General features: G+C 43.8%; 1 protein-coding gene across 1 annotated transcript in view; it reads right to left on the reverse strand.

Annotated features, from left to right (window-relative positions):
• Positions 1–931: 931 nt before the first annotated feature.
• DDRGK1 (DDRGK domain containing 1) overlaps positions 932–18,632 on the reverse strand; it is a gene marked incomplete at its 5' end in the record, with an annotated part of 34,197 nt that continues 16,496 nt past the window's right edge. Inside the window, 6 exon segments of the mRNA XM_082281298.1 lie at positions 932–2,451; positions 3,948–3,996; positions 4,676–4,732; positions 7,857–7,895; positions 9,940–10,062; positions 17,273–17,374. Coding sequence (XP_082137424.1) covers positions 2,279–2,451; positions 3,948–3,996; positions 4,676–4,732; positions 7,857–7,895; positions 9,940–10,062; positions 17,273–17,374 — 543 coding nt within the window. The 3' untranslated portion in view covers positions 932–2,278.

The raw sequence follows: 18,632 nt of genomic DNA on the forward strand, positions 1-18,632 counted from the left end.
CCAAAGTCCCTCTCCACCTCTCCTGGAGCCCCTTTAGGCTCTGGAATGCTGGAGGGAGATAAAGACAGTTTAATACCTAAACATTGGGGAAAGAGGAACACTCCAGTACCCACAGACTGTTTCACCTCTCCTCCAGCACCCACAGCCACCATCCTCACCCACGACACTGGGGACAACTCCCAGCTCAGCCAGGACACCCAGGAGTGTTCCCTATTTCAGTGCCAGCAGGAAAGGAACAACTCTCCTCCCATTAGATGTCTCTCTGGGATATATGAAATGTCTGTTTAGAATTCAGTCAGTGCAGTAATTCTGGGGGCACAGCCCTGAATTTCTTCCCCCTCCACTTCCAGAGACGCAGATTGAAACAGCAGCGTAGGTTTGAATTGCCTCATTTATAAACCATCCAAACAGATGGCCTGAAGCAATGGTGTTCCAGACTTTCAACTGCCTCCTTGGACGCTGGAAGTGGATTCCTAGAAAACACCAAGAGCTCCTTAACAGAAAACTGAGCTGCAGCTGGAAGAGTGGTGGCTGTTCCCCAAGGCACAGGGTCAGAGCACCAACAGTCACCTGTCCTCACCTCCTAGAGCCACTCAGGAAACACAGAGAAGTGGAAGAATTCCTTCAAGGCAGAGCAGAGTTTGTTCCACAGGAGTTTTCAGCAGAGTTAGAAGCCCCCTCATGTTTTTTGTTACCTGCATTATTTTCCCCTGGCTCATGGAAGTCCCCAGCCTCACAATTCACATGCAGCAAAATGAGAGGAAAAGGAGTTTTCCTAAGTGCTGAGAGGATGCAGCTGGGTGAAAAGAACAGGAATGGAAATGGTGGGAGAGGATTAAGAGAGCAGAGCAGCTGCTGGCAGAGCTACATAGTCATGTCTTACCCCAGCTGTGTCCCTGCCCATTTCTAACACAAACCTCTGCAATTCTTTCAATATTGTTGATTTTATTACAAGAGTAGTTTAAGACAGAACAAAAAAATAATGGCAAAACCAAATGTTTTTTAAAATTTAATATGAAATCCATAAGTAAGAGACTTTACAAGCCTCAAATGCTAAATAACTCTTTGCTGGCTGTGGTTGTACAGCACTAAGAATGTGCTGATCTTTCACACCAACACGTGGTGCTGGTGGAACTCCACTCTCCTGCACTCTCACATCCAGCAGCAGTGCAGAGATTAAAAGGAAGTGCTTCCTTCCATTGTTTTATTGCTGTCTCATCCCACTGCTAACGTGGCTTTTAGTCTGCTCAAGTTAACTCGAACTTTGGCAAAGACAAAGCCTCTTCTCCTCCTCAATTTATCCACATAGATTCTGCTGATTTCAGAAAGGAGAAGGAATGATCTAAAAAATAAATATTCTTACGCAGGAAATACAGTGACCCATACAATTAATACATTAATAATCATTAACTTGGAACATTAATTGCATGACTCAGAGTGTCTGAAGCTTTTATTTTAAAACCCCCAAACCTGCAGAACACAGAGGCCACAGGGTGGGGGTGTCTGAGACCTTCAGACACTCTGAGCTGGCTCTGACTTCAAAGGATGAATCACCAGGATCTGGTTGGTATCAGCAGAACTGGCCTGCACAATAAATGAGCCGAGTTAGCCCTTCCCTGGAGGGGCTTCTGTCTCTTGGCTACAGGGAAATGATGCAGCTTGTCTGCAAGCCAACTTTTTATATTATATAAACCAAGGAAAACATACTTATATAGCAAAGGTTTCCTGAATTAGCCCCTGGAAGTTTTCACAACAGAGCAACCATTCTTTCCAGAGTTTTGGGATATATTTCAGCAAGAACAAAGACAAACTTAGAATATTTTCTTTTTACTCGTTCCTTCCAGTGTGGGTACAGAAGCCAAAACCTACATACCTATGGCTGTGTCCATCATGAAGTTAAACAGCTCCACAGTGCAGAGCAAGCCTGGAGAATCCTGAATGCAATCAACCCCCAATCTATTTGATACAGACATCAGAATGTGCAAAGGATAAAAGGTTTGTTTATAGCAACGTGAGACTGACTGCCAAGGGATAAATTATTGATCTCCAAGGGCTACAGGTGCATCAGTGTTTGAGTTCCTGGCCAGTCTCGTGTACAATCAACTCTCCCATTTAACACCAGTTCTAACAGAAGGAAAAGCAAAACTTCTGAGTTTGCAGCTGATGCTTCCCAAGAGCATCCTACCTTCAGGCACCACGAACGGACCGGCGAGATTCTTGTTTGCTTTTAATTACGTGGTTTATTCATTAAGAGGTTGAACTCCTGCAGTGCTTTTTCTCAGGCCACGGTTGGAGCCACAGCTCTGCTGTCAGGCTGGAGGTTGATGAGGGAGTTGCTGGCCCGGGCCAGCTCTGCGATGGAGACTCGGCCTCGCTGCTTGATGTACTGGGCCACGGCTGCCATCTCCTCTGCAGTGATGTAGATGAACTTTCCCCTGTCATCAATCACACCTGCAGGGCAAAGACAGGACCCTGCAGTCAGCACTTGGGCTCCCCACAGGCATCAGTCACTGCTTTGGGAAGGGACGTTCCAGCTGCTGAGGCAGCACTTCCTATCTAGGCCAGGCTGGCTTTTATCTCCTCGCCACGGCCGGGTGCTGGAGCAGGGCTGTGCCAGCAGCCCAGGGCCCTGGGAATGCTCATTCTGTTCAAAGGAACACGTTCTGAGCACTGGGCACAGCTGGCTGGGAGCTCCACAGGTGCCTCGTTTTCATGGAATCACAGAATGTCCTAAGCTGGAAGGAACCCACCGGGGCCCTGCCCAGCCACCCCAACGATCCCACCCTGTGCCTGGGAACGCTGGCCAAATGCTCCTGGAGCTCTGGCAGCCTCAGGGCTGTGCCCATTCCCTGGGGAGCCTGGGCAGTGCCCAGCACCCTCTGGGGGAAGAACCTTTCCCTGATATCCGACCTAAACCTCCCCTGACCCAGCTCCAGTCATTTCTCCTAGGTCCTGTCACTGTCCCAGGGATTGGAGCTGCCCCTGCACTGTCCCTCAGGAGGAGCTGCAGACCATGGTGAGGTCTGAGCTCCGTCTCCTCCAGGCTGAACAAGCCAAGTGCCCTCAGCTGCTCCTCATATGGATTCCTCTCCAGACCCTTCCCCATCCTCATAGCCCTGCTTTTTTGGTGCTCATGTTCTCAGCTCAGGCAGTTGGTGGAGAAGGGCAGAGCAGGAGGGGCCAGGAGGGCACTGAGAGTCCTTGTGGGGCCCAGCTCAGCCTTTCCAGCTTCCCCTGTGACAGGGAATGCAGCTCACTTTCCATATTTCAGTTGCTCCAACCTGACTGAGAACAGAACTCTGTTTTTATGTACTACACCAAGGCAGAGCCTCCCTGGCTTTGGGCCACAGCCAGCCAGGACAGAACACATCCTTATCCTTATTCCAAGCACTTTTAGGGCATTTAAAAGGGCATCCACATGTACCTGCTGAGACAGTTGTTCCCCAGCCATGAGCACAGGATCAGGTCAGTAAATGTTTGTGCTGGCACCTTCCCCTACTTCACCCTTGCAAAGAACAAGGCTGCCCAGCAATAAACCAGCCTTGTTCAGGCTCAGTCTCTGCTGCCATTCCAACTTGGACTGGGTGGGTACGTGGCTGGGAAAAACACTTCACTGACTCCAGCATCCTGCAGTGCTCTGGGATGTTTTGTCTCTCCCACATGCCATATCCCAGTCCTGGCTTCAGCCACCAGGCTTGGAAGCCACCCCGAATCATCCCAGTGATCCTCTCAAATTCAGAGTTCAGAGGCCACCATTTGCTGCTCAGCAACCCCAAGAGGCCTTCAGCAGATGGGTAAACAAATAAAATAGAAACATCTAGCCATCAAGTCCTACTAGATCCTTAAAACAGGAATGACACTGGAAGTCTCTCTCTGCAACAGGCATTTTCTACACCACCACCTCTTCACCAGCTACAGAAAGATCCCCTTTGTGCTTTGGCTGTCACCTGTCAGGGTGCCATCTGCCATCAGGTCCTGGATTCTGTTAATTGCATCCTGTGCAGAAGAGAAAAAGGAATAACAGGCTGATCAAAAGGGAAGCAAAAAACGTTTCACACGTTCAGATAAACTACAGAGGGGTTTACATTTAAATCCCTCAGGGTTAAGGAATTCAGTACTCCCACATGGAGAGATGCAGTAAGCCCTTTGGTCTTAGAGGGATGAATTGCTTTTGCGTTTCGGGATGTTCAAATTAAATTCCCCTATTCCTTAAATGAGACTTTTATTTCCATTACTTGGCTGTTTCAAGGAGCAGGGGGTTACAGGAATCTTCCCATGGAAAGGCTGTGCAGTACCATGAAGTTCCATGAAGCACACTGAGGTCCTTCTCCAAGGTCCTTGCTCAATAATTCCACATTTTTTAAATATCTTTTCCTGCTCCTTTCAGAAACAAACCTCTCCTACCAACCCAAAGCAACAACTTGTTGAATTTATGGCTGGGTTTACTCTACAGTTACTCCAAGCATGCAGGTCCACTGGACCTTAAGACTGGGTTCTACAGTTCTACCTCTCTTTTTCTTGTCGTTATATGACTGCAGAAGGAAATTATAATTTAGATTTTAACCAGATAAATTCCTTTAAGTAACCCACTGCACACTTAAATGGAGTTCTGGTTTAAGAAGGAGGCAGGGACCCAGCAAAAATTAGTGCTTCCACCCCAAAAGTCAGTGCTTACCTGTGTCCTTAAACCCATATGTGAAGCCAAGTCCTCCAGCTGGACAACCTTTGTTTTCTGTGGAAACAAACAAGAGTTAAGCTGATGAATGAGAAGGCTGGGATTGTTTTTTTCCATTCAAATAAAAAATGCATTAACCAGACAAAGCAGAACCTGTCCCTGTAACTAACTTTTCCTAGTAAGCACTTTCCTCTGATGAAAAAAACTCTCAAGTTACCTAAAGCAGCGAGCTCTGTGGAAAGACTGAGTGCTCTGACCCACTTAGGGCAAGACTCAAACACATTTGCCAGCGTTGATCCTGGACTTTTCCTTCCATCAGGATGAGCACAAGGAACAGCCATGGCTCTGCTCCCCCACCTCCTGAGTTCCTCAGCTGCTACCTTTAATTTCCAGCGTGTTTCATCAAGGTCCCTTTTTTCTTCGAGGGATGTTTCAAAGCACCTTTTAAAACGCTCACTGGTGTGCATCAGCACTTACATAAAACCCAGGCAAGACTGGCAGCATTAAGTGCTTTAGTCTGTTTTACTGATGTCGTGTGTATTAATGCCATAATAATCTTCCTAAGCAAGCCAACACCTTATTAAAATTGTCACTGTTGGAACTGCGAATTGTCACTTTGCTTTTGACAGATTCTTCCTGCAGCTTTTCTCAGTCAGGGTGCAGCCACCACTGCTCACATCTGGTTTTGTGCTTCTCTGTAGCTCCAGAGAAAACACCTGCACTGCTTGTCTGAGCTACTTGGTTCCTGTTTTCTTCTCTGCCAAAGTTTTAGGAACTCAACTGTTTAGGTGCAAAAGGATGCGGTGTTTGTAAGGAGCTTGGAAAAGATAAAACTGTTGGACAGCTCAGTTGATATTCAGGACTACATTCCTAAAATCCATGTATGTACAGCCACAGGAGCTGCATCTCCATTAACAAATTAAATACTTCCAACAATAAAGTCCTTTGTTTCTGGTCTTGAGAATACACTGGGAGGCCACTGAAGAAATAAAGAGAGGCTGAAATAGATTAATCTCTTTCATTAATAAAATCAGACAGAAAAAAAAAAGCCACACACAGATTTAGCAGTTGTGAAGTTCGATGCAGCCAAGCTAGAGAACTGAATACCATGGACTGAACACATGGAACTGGAACCAGTCCATGGAATTCAGTTCTCAGAGCTGGGAACTGCCAACATTCGTCACATCTTCTTTTAAAGGGACTGGGGGGGGGGGGGAAGGGGGTTGGTGCAAAGCCACATGAACAAGAAAAACAGGACTTAAACCTTCACTTAAAGATGTTCCCCCTCAATGACCACGTTTAGTGGAAACTTCCCAAGACAGATCCTGCTGGGAATGAGAGCCCGAGGGGGTGGGGTGGGATTAGGATGCACCCCACATGCATGCTCTGGAATGTGACAATGTGAGGTCCCAAGGGAATGAAACACTTCTCCACATCCATCATGTTCTAGAGCCAGGTTTAACTTTCCTTCAGCAACAAAAACACATCCACATTTTCCTGAATTCATTTCATTTTAGGGGTGATGCTGCTGCTGTCCTCAGCAAGGGGTGAAACAGAGCAAGAGGCTGCATTTTAACTCCAACATTTAAGAATGAAGCATGGGGTTGAGCTATCTCCAGTCAATGATACCAGCATAAGAAATTATTCAACAGAAGAGCTAAATTCAGTTTTATTTTTTAAAAAATGTCAATTAATTTATACATTTTTTCAGACAGCTATGAGCAGCTCAGCACTGCTTCCTGTCAATGGTTTCTGTGAACAGAACAGAAGATGAGGGCAATATGTAATCTATATGTTAAGCACACTTTCAAGATTAAAGAAAAATACTTAAAACTCATAAAAGAAAGCGATGCCCCAGTTCTGCACCTCAGCTCTGCAGAGGAAATCAGGTGTCGAATATTCAGACTTCAGTTTTCAGCCCAAGTTTAATTTCTCTGACGTCAAGATGGAGTGACTGATATAAAACTTAGTGCTGCAACACTGAACTGGGAGTTTGTGACTAACCTGGTCCATCCACCACAACCCCCAGGCCAATGGGCAGAGTCTGCCCCGGCCATGTCATCCCTTGGAAAACTCCCAGTGTTTGTGGAAGATCCCAAGGGACACTGGAATCTCCTTTTTTACCTACAGAGGTAGAACAGAGGCAGAGAGCAGCCCTGCAGAGCTTTGGAGGGGCTCTGCACTGAGCTCTTGTCCAGAGCTGCCTGGCAATCACTCCAAAGGACTCCCTAAGGAGAGTTATCCATGAGGCCAATCTGTGAGTCCAGGAGATAAATCAGCTCTAAGTCCAGGGTTTTGCTGGGATAATGGACATGCAAAACCAGCCCAAAGCATGAGATTTGGGAATACAAAATGATTAGGGGCTCACTAAGTATATCCAAGTGATTTGCTTGCTAGAGAAGCCTTCCACACACCTCTCACACATCCTGAGAGTTCAGATTCCAGTAAGGGAAGAAAGGGATTCATTAGGAAAAAAAGATTTGCATGACACTGTTAGAGTGAGAGGAGAAAAATGCATCTGACCTTTGCTATCTATAGCAAGAGTGGAGAGTGTTTGTCCTCACCCATCGAAAGCACAAATCCTCATGGACACACCTCAGGTTTTAAATACCCAACCATACAACGGGATGAAAGGGAGACTGACACACCCTGTTTAAAACAAGTGAGCTGCTTCTTCAACTGCCCTGCCGAACATTATGCAAGCTGCAGGGATAGAAAAAAGTGAAGGAATCACAGGAAAAGTCGGGACTGAGCTTTCCAATGCCAGTGTTGGAGGCCCAGAAACACCCTCCTGGTACAGCAACTCTCCTTACTGCTGAGCTCACATGGAGAGACAGGTTTTTAAAACCATGGCCGATGTTCACAAACAAAAAAACCTGAACGTCCCAAATCTCAATCCACAGCAAACATTGTTTCCATAAACTCTGAGGGAAATCCACCGGGCTGTCTTTATAACACAGGGCAAGAGCCACATCCTGCTCCAAAAGCCAAGACCCAGCTGGAATGAAACAATTTTAGCAATGCTGGATGTGCTCGTGCTGGTTCCGTAAATAACACTTAGTGAAGGTATCACTCTTGTTACTCGTTGAATATTTAAGTAAATGAAAGAGGAAGTAAAGATGTCCCTCTTTGACAAAAGGGATTTGACATAATCTAAGGAGAAAAACCAATGGCACCTTACCTTAACATATTCCAGGAATTCCATAAGAAAGCTGCGAGACTGGAGACAGCAAGGAAAACAATTGTTATTTCAAATTCATGAGCATTAAATGCATCAAAAACTTGCTGAGTTTGAATACTATAAAAGTGTTTAGATTGCATAATTCCTAAATTTTAACTACACACACTGAGATGTTGAACTGTGAAGAAAAATAATCCAGATTTAATCTTAACGAGGGATTTCTGACAGGTATTTTCTCAGACAGAATGTGGCTCAGGTACAATTTAAGCATTTTCTGAAAGGTTATCATAAAATTTTTTATTCTTCCCCAAAATAACCACACCTGAGTGAGTTTGAGCATGGTTAAGTCACACACCGAGGACATTCTGTGCAGAGGTAAACCCAGAGTGACTCAGGACACAGCTCCTGCAGATGGCCAAGTGCAGCACAGCTGCACAACAGCTGGGGAGGCTCAAGCATTTCAAAGGGATGCACCTGGAATGCAGCGCATTAACGGCAGCAGCTCCACTGCAGAGGCAATGCAAACAATGTGCATTGAAGTTAACAGGAGATCAGCTTACTCTGCAACCCTGGAAGTCAATCAGCCTTAATTAATTATCTGCTTAGCCCTGGACTCAGGAGGTGGATTTTCAGCACAGCATTTTGGCACAGCAGCTCCAACAGCACAAGGCAGAGTCAGCTTTTCGAACAGGATCCTGAAATGCTTCAGTACTTCAGGAACCACGAGGCCAAGGTGGCTACTTAATTTCTTTCTCGTTTCTGCTGTCTCCAAATAACTCTGTACCTGTTATAATTTCTGAGTATGACTTTTAAATCACCTGCAATTCAAGTTCTAACTCCCCACCCCTACCGAAGTTATTTCGGGTTGAGATCCAGGCATCATCAACTGCCTGCCAAGCTCTTCTAGGTGAGGAACACCCTTCTCTGTTCTGACATCCAGAAAGATTAATTTCTCTTTGACAGGCAGCTGTAGGAACATGGACAATCAACACATTCCAGCTTTAATGGGTGTTTGAAGTGGAACACATCAAAATTCAGGGATAATCTCATCTCCTAACAGGACAGGCACAGATTTTTGAAGGAACTGTCAATAAAAGTGTGCATTTTGCTGTTCCCTGCATCTTAAGGAATTCCCCATCACCAGATACAACTTCTCTTCGTGTTAATCCTGGTGTGGTGGAGGAATTTTTCTTGATGGCAAGGGGTCCACAGTGAAGAGTCTGTAATGAGTCAATGCTGCTTGACACTAGGCACAATCTGCTGTGCTCAAAGCCACCCTCAGTCACACTAAAGCAAATCCATTTAATTCCAGAGTCTCTTTAGCAGAGGAGCAAATGCACACATGGCCCTGAAATAATTCCTTCCCCAGAAATGCACTGGACAGCTCAAATTGGCAGCTACAACCCAAGAGCAATTTCAGGATGTGATAGCAAATAAATTGTGTCTAACAGGTTTTGAGCAGACGAAACAAGAACTCTGCCTCCCACGACAGGAAACCTTTTTCAGGTTTGCTGTGATATTATATCAAGTATCACATTTCAACCTCCATCCGCAGCAGCTCCGCAGGCAGCCACAGGAGCAGCAGTGTGGGTTTGTCCTGAGAATTCCCTCATCAGAAGCCTTTTGAGACAAGAGCTTGGTTTTTAATTTGATTTCACAGCAGCTCTCTTGGTGTAGAAAATAAACCCAAACTCAAGAAATTGCCCCCAAGGTCTGAGGGCACTTTCAAACTTCAAATTCAGCTTTGCTGGCTCAGGCTCTGTGGGTAAGGCAGAGCTGCTGATGGTGAGATTATCTGAATTCCAGAATGAGTTTTATTTCAGCTCTTAGACACAGGGAGGACAGAACTCATTTCCAGCAAGAGACATTTCCCTCAGAACTCTAAAATAACCCATAGGAGACTGGTATGAGGAACTGCAGCATTCCCCAGGGAATATTCCAGGTTAACCTGTGCCACGGACACAATTTAGCTTTCACAAGGAAAAACCTTTGCCTGACTCCTGCTCTTGAGTTCATTTTACACGAGACAGAATGCAGCAAGTCTAACAAAGAGAAAGGGAACTGCAGAACCAGCCTCACATACCTGTTCCTCTGTCATTGATTCTTCAACCCCTTCCTCTTCAACTACAAAACTCTCCTTCAGCTTCAGGTACTCTTCATACTCTCTCTTCTCCTCTTCTTCCTTTGCCTTCCTTTTTTCCTCTTCCTGGACAGAAAAGATGACAAGTGGTCAGTTTGCTCTTTCCCAAGTAAGGTTTTAAGTGAAGCAGCATCTTCTTTATCTGCAGCCAGCACATAAAAAGTTTTTAAACTGAGTCCAAGCTCTCCCTTGATGGCACGAGTGTCACAAGCCACCCCCGAGGCAGTGACCATCTCACACCCAGTGCTGGTTCCCACACCAAGGTTGCTTCTTACCAGAGCTGACAGAGTGCAGAAAACCACTCTTAAATACCAACCTGCCTGCTTCATTTGCATGAATCTGCTGCTTCTGACAGGAAGTCCCTGCCCCTCCCTGCACTTTGATGCAACATCCACACTTTTGGTTACTGGCCCCAATTCTGCTCTGCCACTACAGGACATTGGGAGTGCTCACAAGTACAGTGGAGTTACACAGTGGAGAGGAAAAGCTGGCCTGCAAAAGTTTCAAGTAAAATCAAAATTTTCAAGGAAAATCTCTTTTCTTATGAAAACTTTCCTCCAGCAAGCCGTGCCTCCATGGAATGAAAAGGACTGTATAAAGTGTTTTAGGCACAGGAGGCAAGGCATGATTATATTAACACAAGGGGTTTTTACACATTTGATTGTTAAACAAAAGCTTCAAGCTTTGCTTTTAGTTATCTGCAATAAAAAAACCCTTCATTGCCTACCCCTGAAATAAATCTTAAAGCCTTAAAGCCTGCCATAAAGCTGACCCAGAAAACTCCAAGCCCAGCATGGTGATGCCTGGTTCTGTAGAATTCACACCTTCACAAAGCAAAACGGTGATTAAAGGTTTGGGAACATGACAGATTACTTAGAAAATGTTTCAAATAACAACAGTTTTTTACCAGGAACTCCTAAATTTGCAGTTTTCTATTATTTTAATTTAAAATTCGTTTTGCTCTTCTCCAAGAGGAGGTTGGATTAACTTTGAAGGTTGGACTTGATGATCTCGGAGGCCTTTTCCAATCTAAAAGATTCCATGGCTCACAGAGAACAAAAATGTTTCCTTACAGGACAGTTTCTTCTACAGAGAAATTTATGTTTGTGCAGCACCTGGTACAAAGAAATTCCAAAAGGATCTGGCCTCTGCCTCCATCACATTCCAGAGGCTGATTAAAACAAACAGAGGAGTTCTTCAAATTTCAGTGACAAGCCCAGGACACTCCTCTATCATTAGCAGGGGAATTGATCTTTTAAAGAACAATGATATTGATTTCTAAATGCTTGCCATGCTACATCTGTGACAGTAATATGGTAATTGCTTCCTTAAATAGCTGGGGTGTAAATATTTGTTCCATTAAAACAGGAAGAGACAGGAACAGGTCATTCAGTACCGAGAAAAATATCCATATTATAAAAGATGCCACGTAAGGCCAAAACCAGCAAGGTACCAGAGATGGGGATGGGAGAGCTGCCCTTTGATAAAACACAAAGAGTATTTGGTCTCTTTTTTTTTTTTTCCATCAAATTCCCAGAAAGTCAGGAGGAAGAATCCTGCCAACATCCAAGAATGAGAAAAACAGGACTGAACGGATCTTAGTGCATCTGCAAAGCCAAATCCATTTTTTTAAACTGCTATCTCATGAAAAATCTACAGATCTGAGGAAGCTCTTGAGACAAAACAAGATCATTTTTTGGGTCATTCATCACCACAACAATTAATCCAACAGCAGATTTTTTTCCTTATATGCACTTCAGATGCCAAGACCAACATAACCATATTTCATTTGGAAGCAACAGCAAATTGTTCTTTTCTTTTAAGTGCATTAAATTTAATCTTGATCCTGGAAAGACAAAAATAATGTTCTTCCCCTTGTCTATTAGAGACGTTGTAATTCAGCAGGATTTGAAATGAGGGGGAAAAAAAAAAACAATCAAAAAGCCTCAAAACTGCTCTGGTAAATAATTTCTAGATGGTTCTGCAAAAAACCAAGAAAAGATCAGAAGAGTGTCCCATTTGTAATTGAGAGCAACAATAATTAAAATGTATTTTCCTGCTTCTGGAAGGTCCCACAAACGAGCAAGGCTCCTTCCTGTGGTGCCTCCCTACCTGACAAACAGCACCTTGCATTTTCTGGAGGCATCCCAGTGCGTTCCTATCAGCACTTCCACTCCCAAGACACACAGAAAAGCAGCTCTGCCACGAGACTGGCAAAGCACTCAGCTACCAGCCCCTCCTTTGCCAACAGGAGTTCGTTTTCCAGATGCTAAATTTTGATCAGCAGAGCATTTCCAGGTGCTCTGAGCCACTGCTTTGGTTGCTAAAGTGTGTCAACCCTCAAAGCTTCCTGGTGGTTGTAGCTTCCTCCATGACATTAAGTATTTCCAGCTGCTTTTTTCATCTAAAAATTAAAAATTCATGCAGAGCCTCACATGCTTTACAACCTAAATTCACCTATGATTGAATCTGGAGGAAAAAAGGATTTATCCAAACTGTAGCTTGGTTCAGAGCAAGAGGAGAGACAACTTTGCACAAGTGCCCACGGAGAGGCAACGTGGAGGCTGAGCTGGGGAGCCCTGGCAGAGTCAGGATTCCTGGGAATATTTATTCCCAGCTTTTTCTGTTCCACCATCTCTCTAACCCTCCTCTCTCACATGCTCATGCAGCAGCTGCATGGGAGCTGCAGGGTGAAACTCAGGCAGCAGCATTCCCACAAAGCCCAGTGTGTCCATACAAAGAACCCAGGCACGGAAACACCCCCAGCCCCTCGGGATCTCCTCACAGAACTGAGGCCAGGATTCCGTGCATCACACGGAGGGCACTGGGCTCAAACCCACATTTCAAACCCCACATCTGTGGCACTCAGCTGCCTTCTGAGCTCGTGGCTCAGATCAGAGAGCGGCTGGGCCACCCCGCAGCCATGGGTGGGGTGCTGGGGAAATCCCAGCAGATGGAAATTTGGTATCTGCAGATGCTCATCTTCAACTGCCTGCTTTTATTCTGTGGGTTTTTTTGAAGCAGGTTTGCCTCTCTCCTCACCCATCTACATGTGACCCACACTGGGGGCTTGAACAGTGTAAAGATTTCTTTTTGATCAGTTTATTCCACTGCATGTGAAGAACAAACTACCCCACTTTGACCACATTTTTATTGAACAAATAAATAAATTAGTCGCTCAAACCTTTGTTCCTTCTGTTCTTTTTCTCACCCAGTCCCCCCTGCCCACAGAGGACTTGGATTTGCTGTGAGGCTCCTTTCTGATCATTACCCTCTGTTTGCCTCTTACCTTGGTCCCAGGGATTATTGCCAAACACATTCCTTGTGCCAGCTGCACAAGAGCCCAACCTTTTACCAAGTGAAACCCACAGCATCCCAAAAATTCTCTATGGCTTACAGCTGGAGGCACAACTTGATTTCTGGGATCACTGAAAAGTGCTCAGGAGTTCTGGGATGCTGCTTGGGTGGAAAAGGTCTCACTGGTAGTGAGGAAGGCAGAGCAAACACTGGACACTCTTCAGCCACCACCTGCTCCCTGTCATTCCTTTATTTGTGGCTGTTTCCTTAATTTGTAGGATGAGGAAGAGCATCCTGATTGTTTTGAGGGTCAAGGACCACAGAAACCTTCCTTGTACAGCATCCAGCTTTTGTATTGTCAGTGCAGGTTCTGCAGGAAGCCAAAAGCGACTTTGCAGTGAAAATGTGGCACAGAGCAGATGATCTGTAGGACTCCTGTCCCCCTCACTGCTTAGACAGAGCAAGTGTCCTTATCCCTTCAAAATCACAGGAGAATGAGGTTTATTGCAAGCTTTTCAGCTCGTACTCCCTTAGGAGAAATTAATTTTGAGGGAAGTATACACACTTGAAAACTGATGCTTCAACTGAAATTAAAGTGGTTCTCCATCAGCCCCCAGAAACGCACTGTTTATGTAGGAAAAATGGATATAAATATCAAACAGATAATGAACAGCTCTGCTGAGAAACACACGAATTTTGATGTTCACATCATAAACCAACTAAAACTTGGTGCCTCTGCTCATGTGATCAAATATCAAAGAGGCAAAACTTTAGGGTCAAACCTTGCAGAGGCTCCTTGTGATCCTGCTGACCCTCCACTTCTAGAGCTCTGCAGATCCAGACCATTTTTATTTAGGCACTTAAATGCAAATTTACCAAAATCTCTGTGCACAGGCAAAGGAAAAAGAGCCTTTAATGTGAGCGATCTGCAAGGTTTTGGCTGAGGACTCTGTTTTGCAACATCAGAGGAAGTTCACTCTCATTGATAAGGTGTCGGTTGGTAAACCCAGCTCACCACCAAAAAACTCCAAGAGTGAAAGGGAAATCCCCAGGGTAAAGCAGAGCTGAAGCAAATGCCAATTACAAAGGAGCCTCCTCAGGCCTGTAGCCAATCAGGTCAGCAGAACACTGGAAAGGAAACTTGAATTTAAAAATACATAATCTGGTTTGCAACACTCAAGCCAAGGGGCAACCACATTTTATTTATAAGTGCATACAAATACATTGGAATAGAAGCAGAGGGTATTTTTCTCAAGACTAGGCAAAATTTTAGCTCCCAGAACTCCCTCAAGGTACAGCTCCCACCTGTCAGCACAATTTTAGTAGCACTTCTTGGGAGAGAGACTGAAAAAAAAAGGTTCAAAGTGGAATTTAGCTACCAAAGCTGGCTGTGCTTGTTTGGGGAGTTGCCACTGTCAGTGTACCTGCAGAAATACTCTCAGATACTGGGAAAGGAAGGGGAAAATGAGGTATCTGACAACTGTAACATTTCTCAGGCAAACTTCAGTGACAAACACGGAATTTTTTGTGCCTCGTGGGATTACATAAACTTCAGCAATGTCAGTGACCAAAATGCCTCTAAAAAAACCAGCTCCCCCCAGTTTTCATCTCCTGACTATCAGTCACTACCTGAGCTACCTTTCAGAATTCTGCCTTTCCACCTCCTAACTTAGATGGAGGGATGGTTTCATCATGTGTGAAGTCCACAAGGTGCCAAAACATTACTCGTGGCAATGAAGAATTCCTCACTTGTGGCAATGAAGAATTCCTCCTCTAGAGGAAAATAAATGACATTTTATCCTATGTATTCTATAACCCAATGATCCTCTCACTGCTCACAGCGGCTGGTCCTTTTCCATCACATCCTGAATCTATAACAAGATTGGAAAGATAAGATGTTCTGAGCCTAAGGACAGGCTCTGCTTACAGGCACAGCAATCAAATATCCACTCAATTTGTTTCCCCTCCCATCCCCCTGTCAAGGCTCAATCACTGAAGGTTTGTTGTTACCACACTCCCCATGCTGCTGCTGTCTTTGCAGGAACTGGAACCTAAACATGGACAGCTCTTCAATTGATCTGTTTCCTGTTAAAGACTCTGATGAAGAGAGATTTAAAATTACAAGAAAACACTTGAACATGGACATTAAATGATGTCAGACACATTTACTTTGATCCACGCTCCAAATGTTCAGCAGTTACTGGATTATCAACTTAAAACACAAGCAAAAAAATTAAATAATTGAAAGCACTTTCCTCTGAGAGGCAGAATAATATTCCAGATGTAGCCTGGTGGGTGGGCTTGCTGTCCTGATAAATACTGGGAAAACAAATAATTAAACCAAACTAAAACAGCTTAAAATTTACAGAACTTCAGTAGCTGAGGAAGGTACTGGCTAAAGTAACCATCAAGCTGGATTCAGGCATTTGAGCAATTTTCCAAGTTCGAGGAAGTACCCTGTGGATTGCTGGGCACAAAATTTATAAATAAATAAATAAATGATATCAGAGCCTCAGTTTCTATTCCTCTTTTTCACTGAGCCTGGTGAAACAGAAGTGCTGTAGTGCAGTCTTTACTAGGAATACTGTAAATTAAAACAGAAACAAATAAGAGTTCCTTCATTCAACCAAATATTAATTCTTCAGCCCCTCAACTGAACAGAAACAAAATTTAAAAAAAAACCCAAAAAACTAAGTAAGTCTGTGTGAAGAGATCTCTGGTTAGAATTTCACCCTTATTTTCTACTCAACTTTTCAACAATGCCTGAGTGATCCTGATGATGCAGCTGAATTGCTAAAGCCCAGGTAAAATCCCAGGAGAAAATCTCAGTCCTGTGCTACAGCCCCTTCTGAGCAGGCCAGCCCATTATTCGGGGTTTCAAGAAGATGAAATTCCCAGAACTTTAGGAAAATATTAAAAAAATACATTTGTAAATCTCTCTTGGAAGGGAGGCTGTGGAATTATTGGTCCTCTGGAAGTTTGGTCAAGCTGCTTTACGAAGTCTCAGACTATTCTACACATCCTGACGTTGTAGTACTGACATTCTCTCCTTTCAATTTCTGAAATTCAAGACTTCTACTGATGGAAAGGAAATGAGAGCTCAGAAGGGAAAGGATTTGGGGGGACAAGCCCAGAGCTAAATGGACATTCACATAAAGATCTCATGGATAAAATCTGTATGTGTAATGTATAGATTATTTGATTTTCAATTTCTTTATCCTGCCTTCATGCCCTTGACAAAGGAAAGGAAAAATTGTCTCTTCCTTTTAAAAATATCATCAGCAACACACCCCACTTACACAACCTGCACTTGGAACAAATCAAAATAAATCTCTACAAAGCAGAGACATAAATTTGCAAAAAATCCAAAAAAATTCACAGTGAGAGCTGAGGGCTGCAATTTTTCATCTCAGGACTGTGCAGAACACCTCTGTCCTTTCCTCCAGAAGAAAAGCCACCACACAACTTGAAGCAGCACCAGAGCATGAAGTTCTCAGCCAGCAGCACTGATGGCCTGAGTACAAAAAGCAGCTCTGAACTCAAGTTTGTCTCCCTCACTAATGAAAAGTTATTCAACAAAAGCATTTCAGCTGAGCAGTACCTGTTTTTCTGGGTCACTCCTGCTAACACACGCATAGCTTAGGGATCTTTAATTGGGAAGCACATGCAAATATACAGTTAGAATGAAATCACACAATTTCACACAACACTTGCAAAATCAGTTGCTGCTGCCTTTCACTTTCTGCCCTGCTGGTTACAGCTGGCAGCTCAAAGGGAACAGGGGAAGTTGTGACATCTCCATCCTTAGGAGACACTCAGAGCTGGGCTGGTCAAAGCCCTGAGCTCCAAATGCTGGCTGTGGATGGAGCAGGACAGACCCTGTGGTCCCTGCAGGTCCCTGGTCACAGAAGTCCCCCAGAAGCAATCCCAAAACCAAACCTGGCTCAGTATTTCCATATGTAAATACAATTATTCCCACCTGTCGTTCCTCCTCCAGACGAATTCTCTCCTCTTCTTTCCGCCTTTCCTCCTCTCTTTTTGACTCGAGCTTTCTCCGTTCTTCTCTCTCTGCTTCTTCAGCCTAAAACAAACATCATGCAAGCCAAGCCTTACTCTTTTTTAATACACACATTTTAAAATTTCATACTGTGATACCACAGGGGGGTTTCTCACCACCTTTTAGATGCCTGCTCAGAAAGAAACATCAAAAAGAATAATCAGAAAAAGTCATTCTCATTTCACTTCCCCTCCCCTTCAGCACACTCGACATTGTGGTAAATTTAGAAATTACCCTCCTCGCTTGTCTTATCCATATCTCAGTAACAGTTTAACTTTGAATGTGCTTATGAGCTTATTACTACAGTGATACTAAGCAATGTTGTGTCATGGCATTCCATTTCTCCTCATTTGAAGTTTAGTTAGAATGGATTCCAAGGAAGAAAAAAAGAGGACTTGGAATACAAACTGTAAAAATAAATGCATTCAAATGTATCACTAACCTGGGCAGAATCTCTTACAGAAAAAGCTGAAATGGTCTCTTGAAATAATTTTATTTTTGTTTTTAAGCCAAAGAGATTGCTGCAAAATGAGGGAAAAATAAGAAGGGTGTTTAGTGTATTTTTTAAAGATTTTTTTTTTCAGGCTCTTTGGGATACTTAAATTTGAAAATATATTAAGAGGACAAGCAGAAAATATTCCAGTGGAGGATTTGGCTTTGAGTGTTCCAGAGAAAAAGCCCCATCCAAGAAAAAGCCCCATCTGTCTACATGGGAAAATAAAAATCAGCGTGTTTTAAAATGAAACAGATTCCTCACTCCACCAGCTGATGCTTATCCAACTTCATTCATCCAACTTTTCTCAGATTTTCCACAACAAAAAAAGGAAAATGAAATACAATGTGTATGGAAAGTAACAACAAAATCATGAAAGCACTGAGTGAGAAAAGGTTCATAATGGAAGTTTATATTTAACCAATAATTAAGTTTATTACCAACTGCTCCATCTACTACACTGGATTTAAACCTCAGGTGACACTAAAATCCCCAACCTGGGATTTCACAAGCTTTAGTAATGTTCATACAGAACAATACAGAGTCTGCAAAAAATATATAGAACAATTCCAAGGACCTAATGCACAAACTGCTGCCTTCCACAAGCACAGCTCAGAAGGCTGAAAAGCCTCACTGAAATTAACAAAAGCAAAATGCTTTTCATATCCTCCAATCTGTAAAAACAATAAATCTGGCTAAGCACATAAAACCAAACCAAATTTCTGCACTCTGAGAGCACCTGAACCACTCCTCACAACTGCCCAGGGTGTTACAACACCACCAGGGGGG

The sequence above is a fragment of the Coloeus monedula genome (assembly GCF_965178545.1).
Source record: "Coloeus monedula genome assembly, chromosome: 5".
Lineage (NCBI taxonomy): Eukaryota > Metazoa > Chordata > Aves > Passeriformes > Corvidae > Coloeus > Coloeus monedula.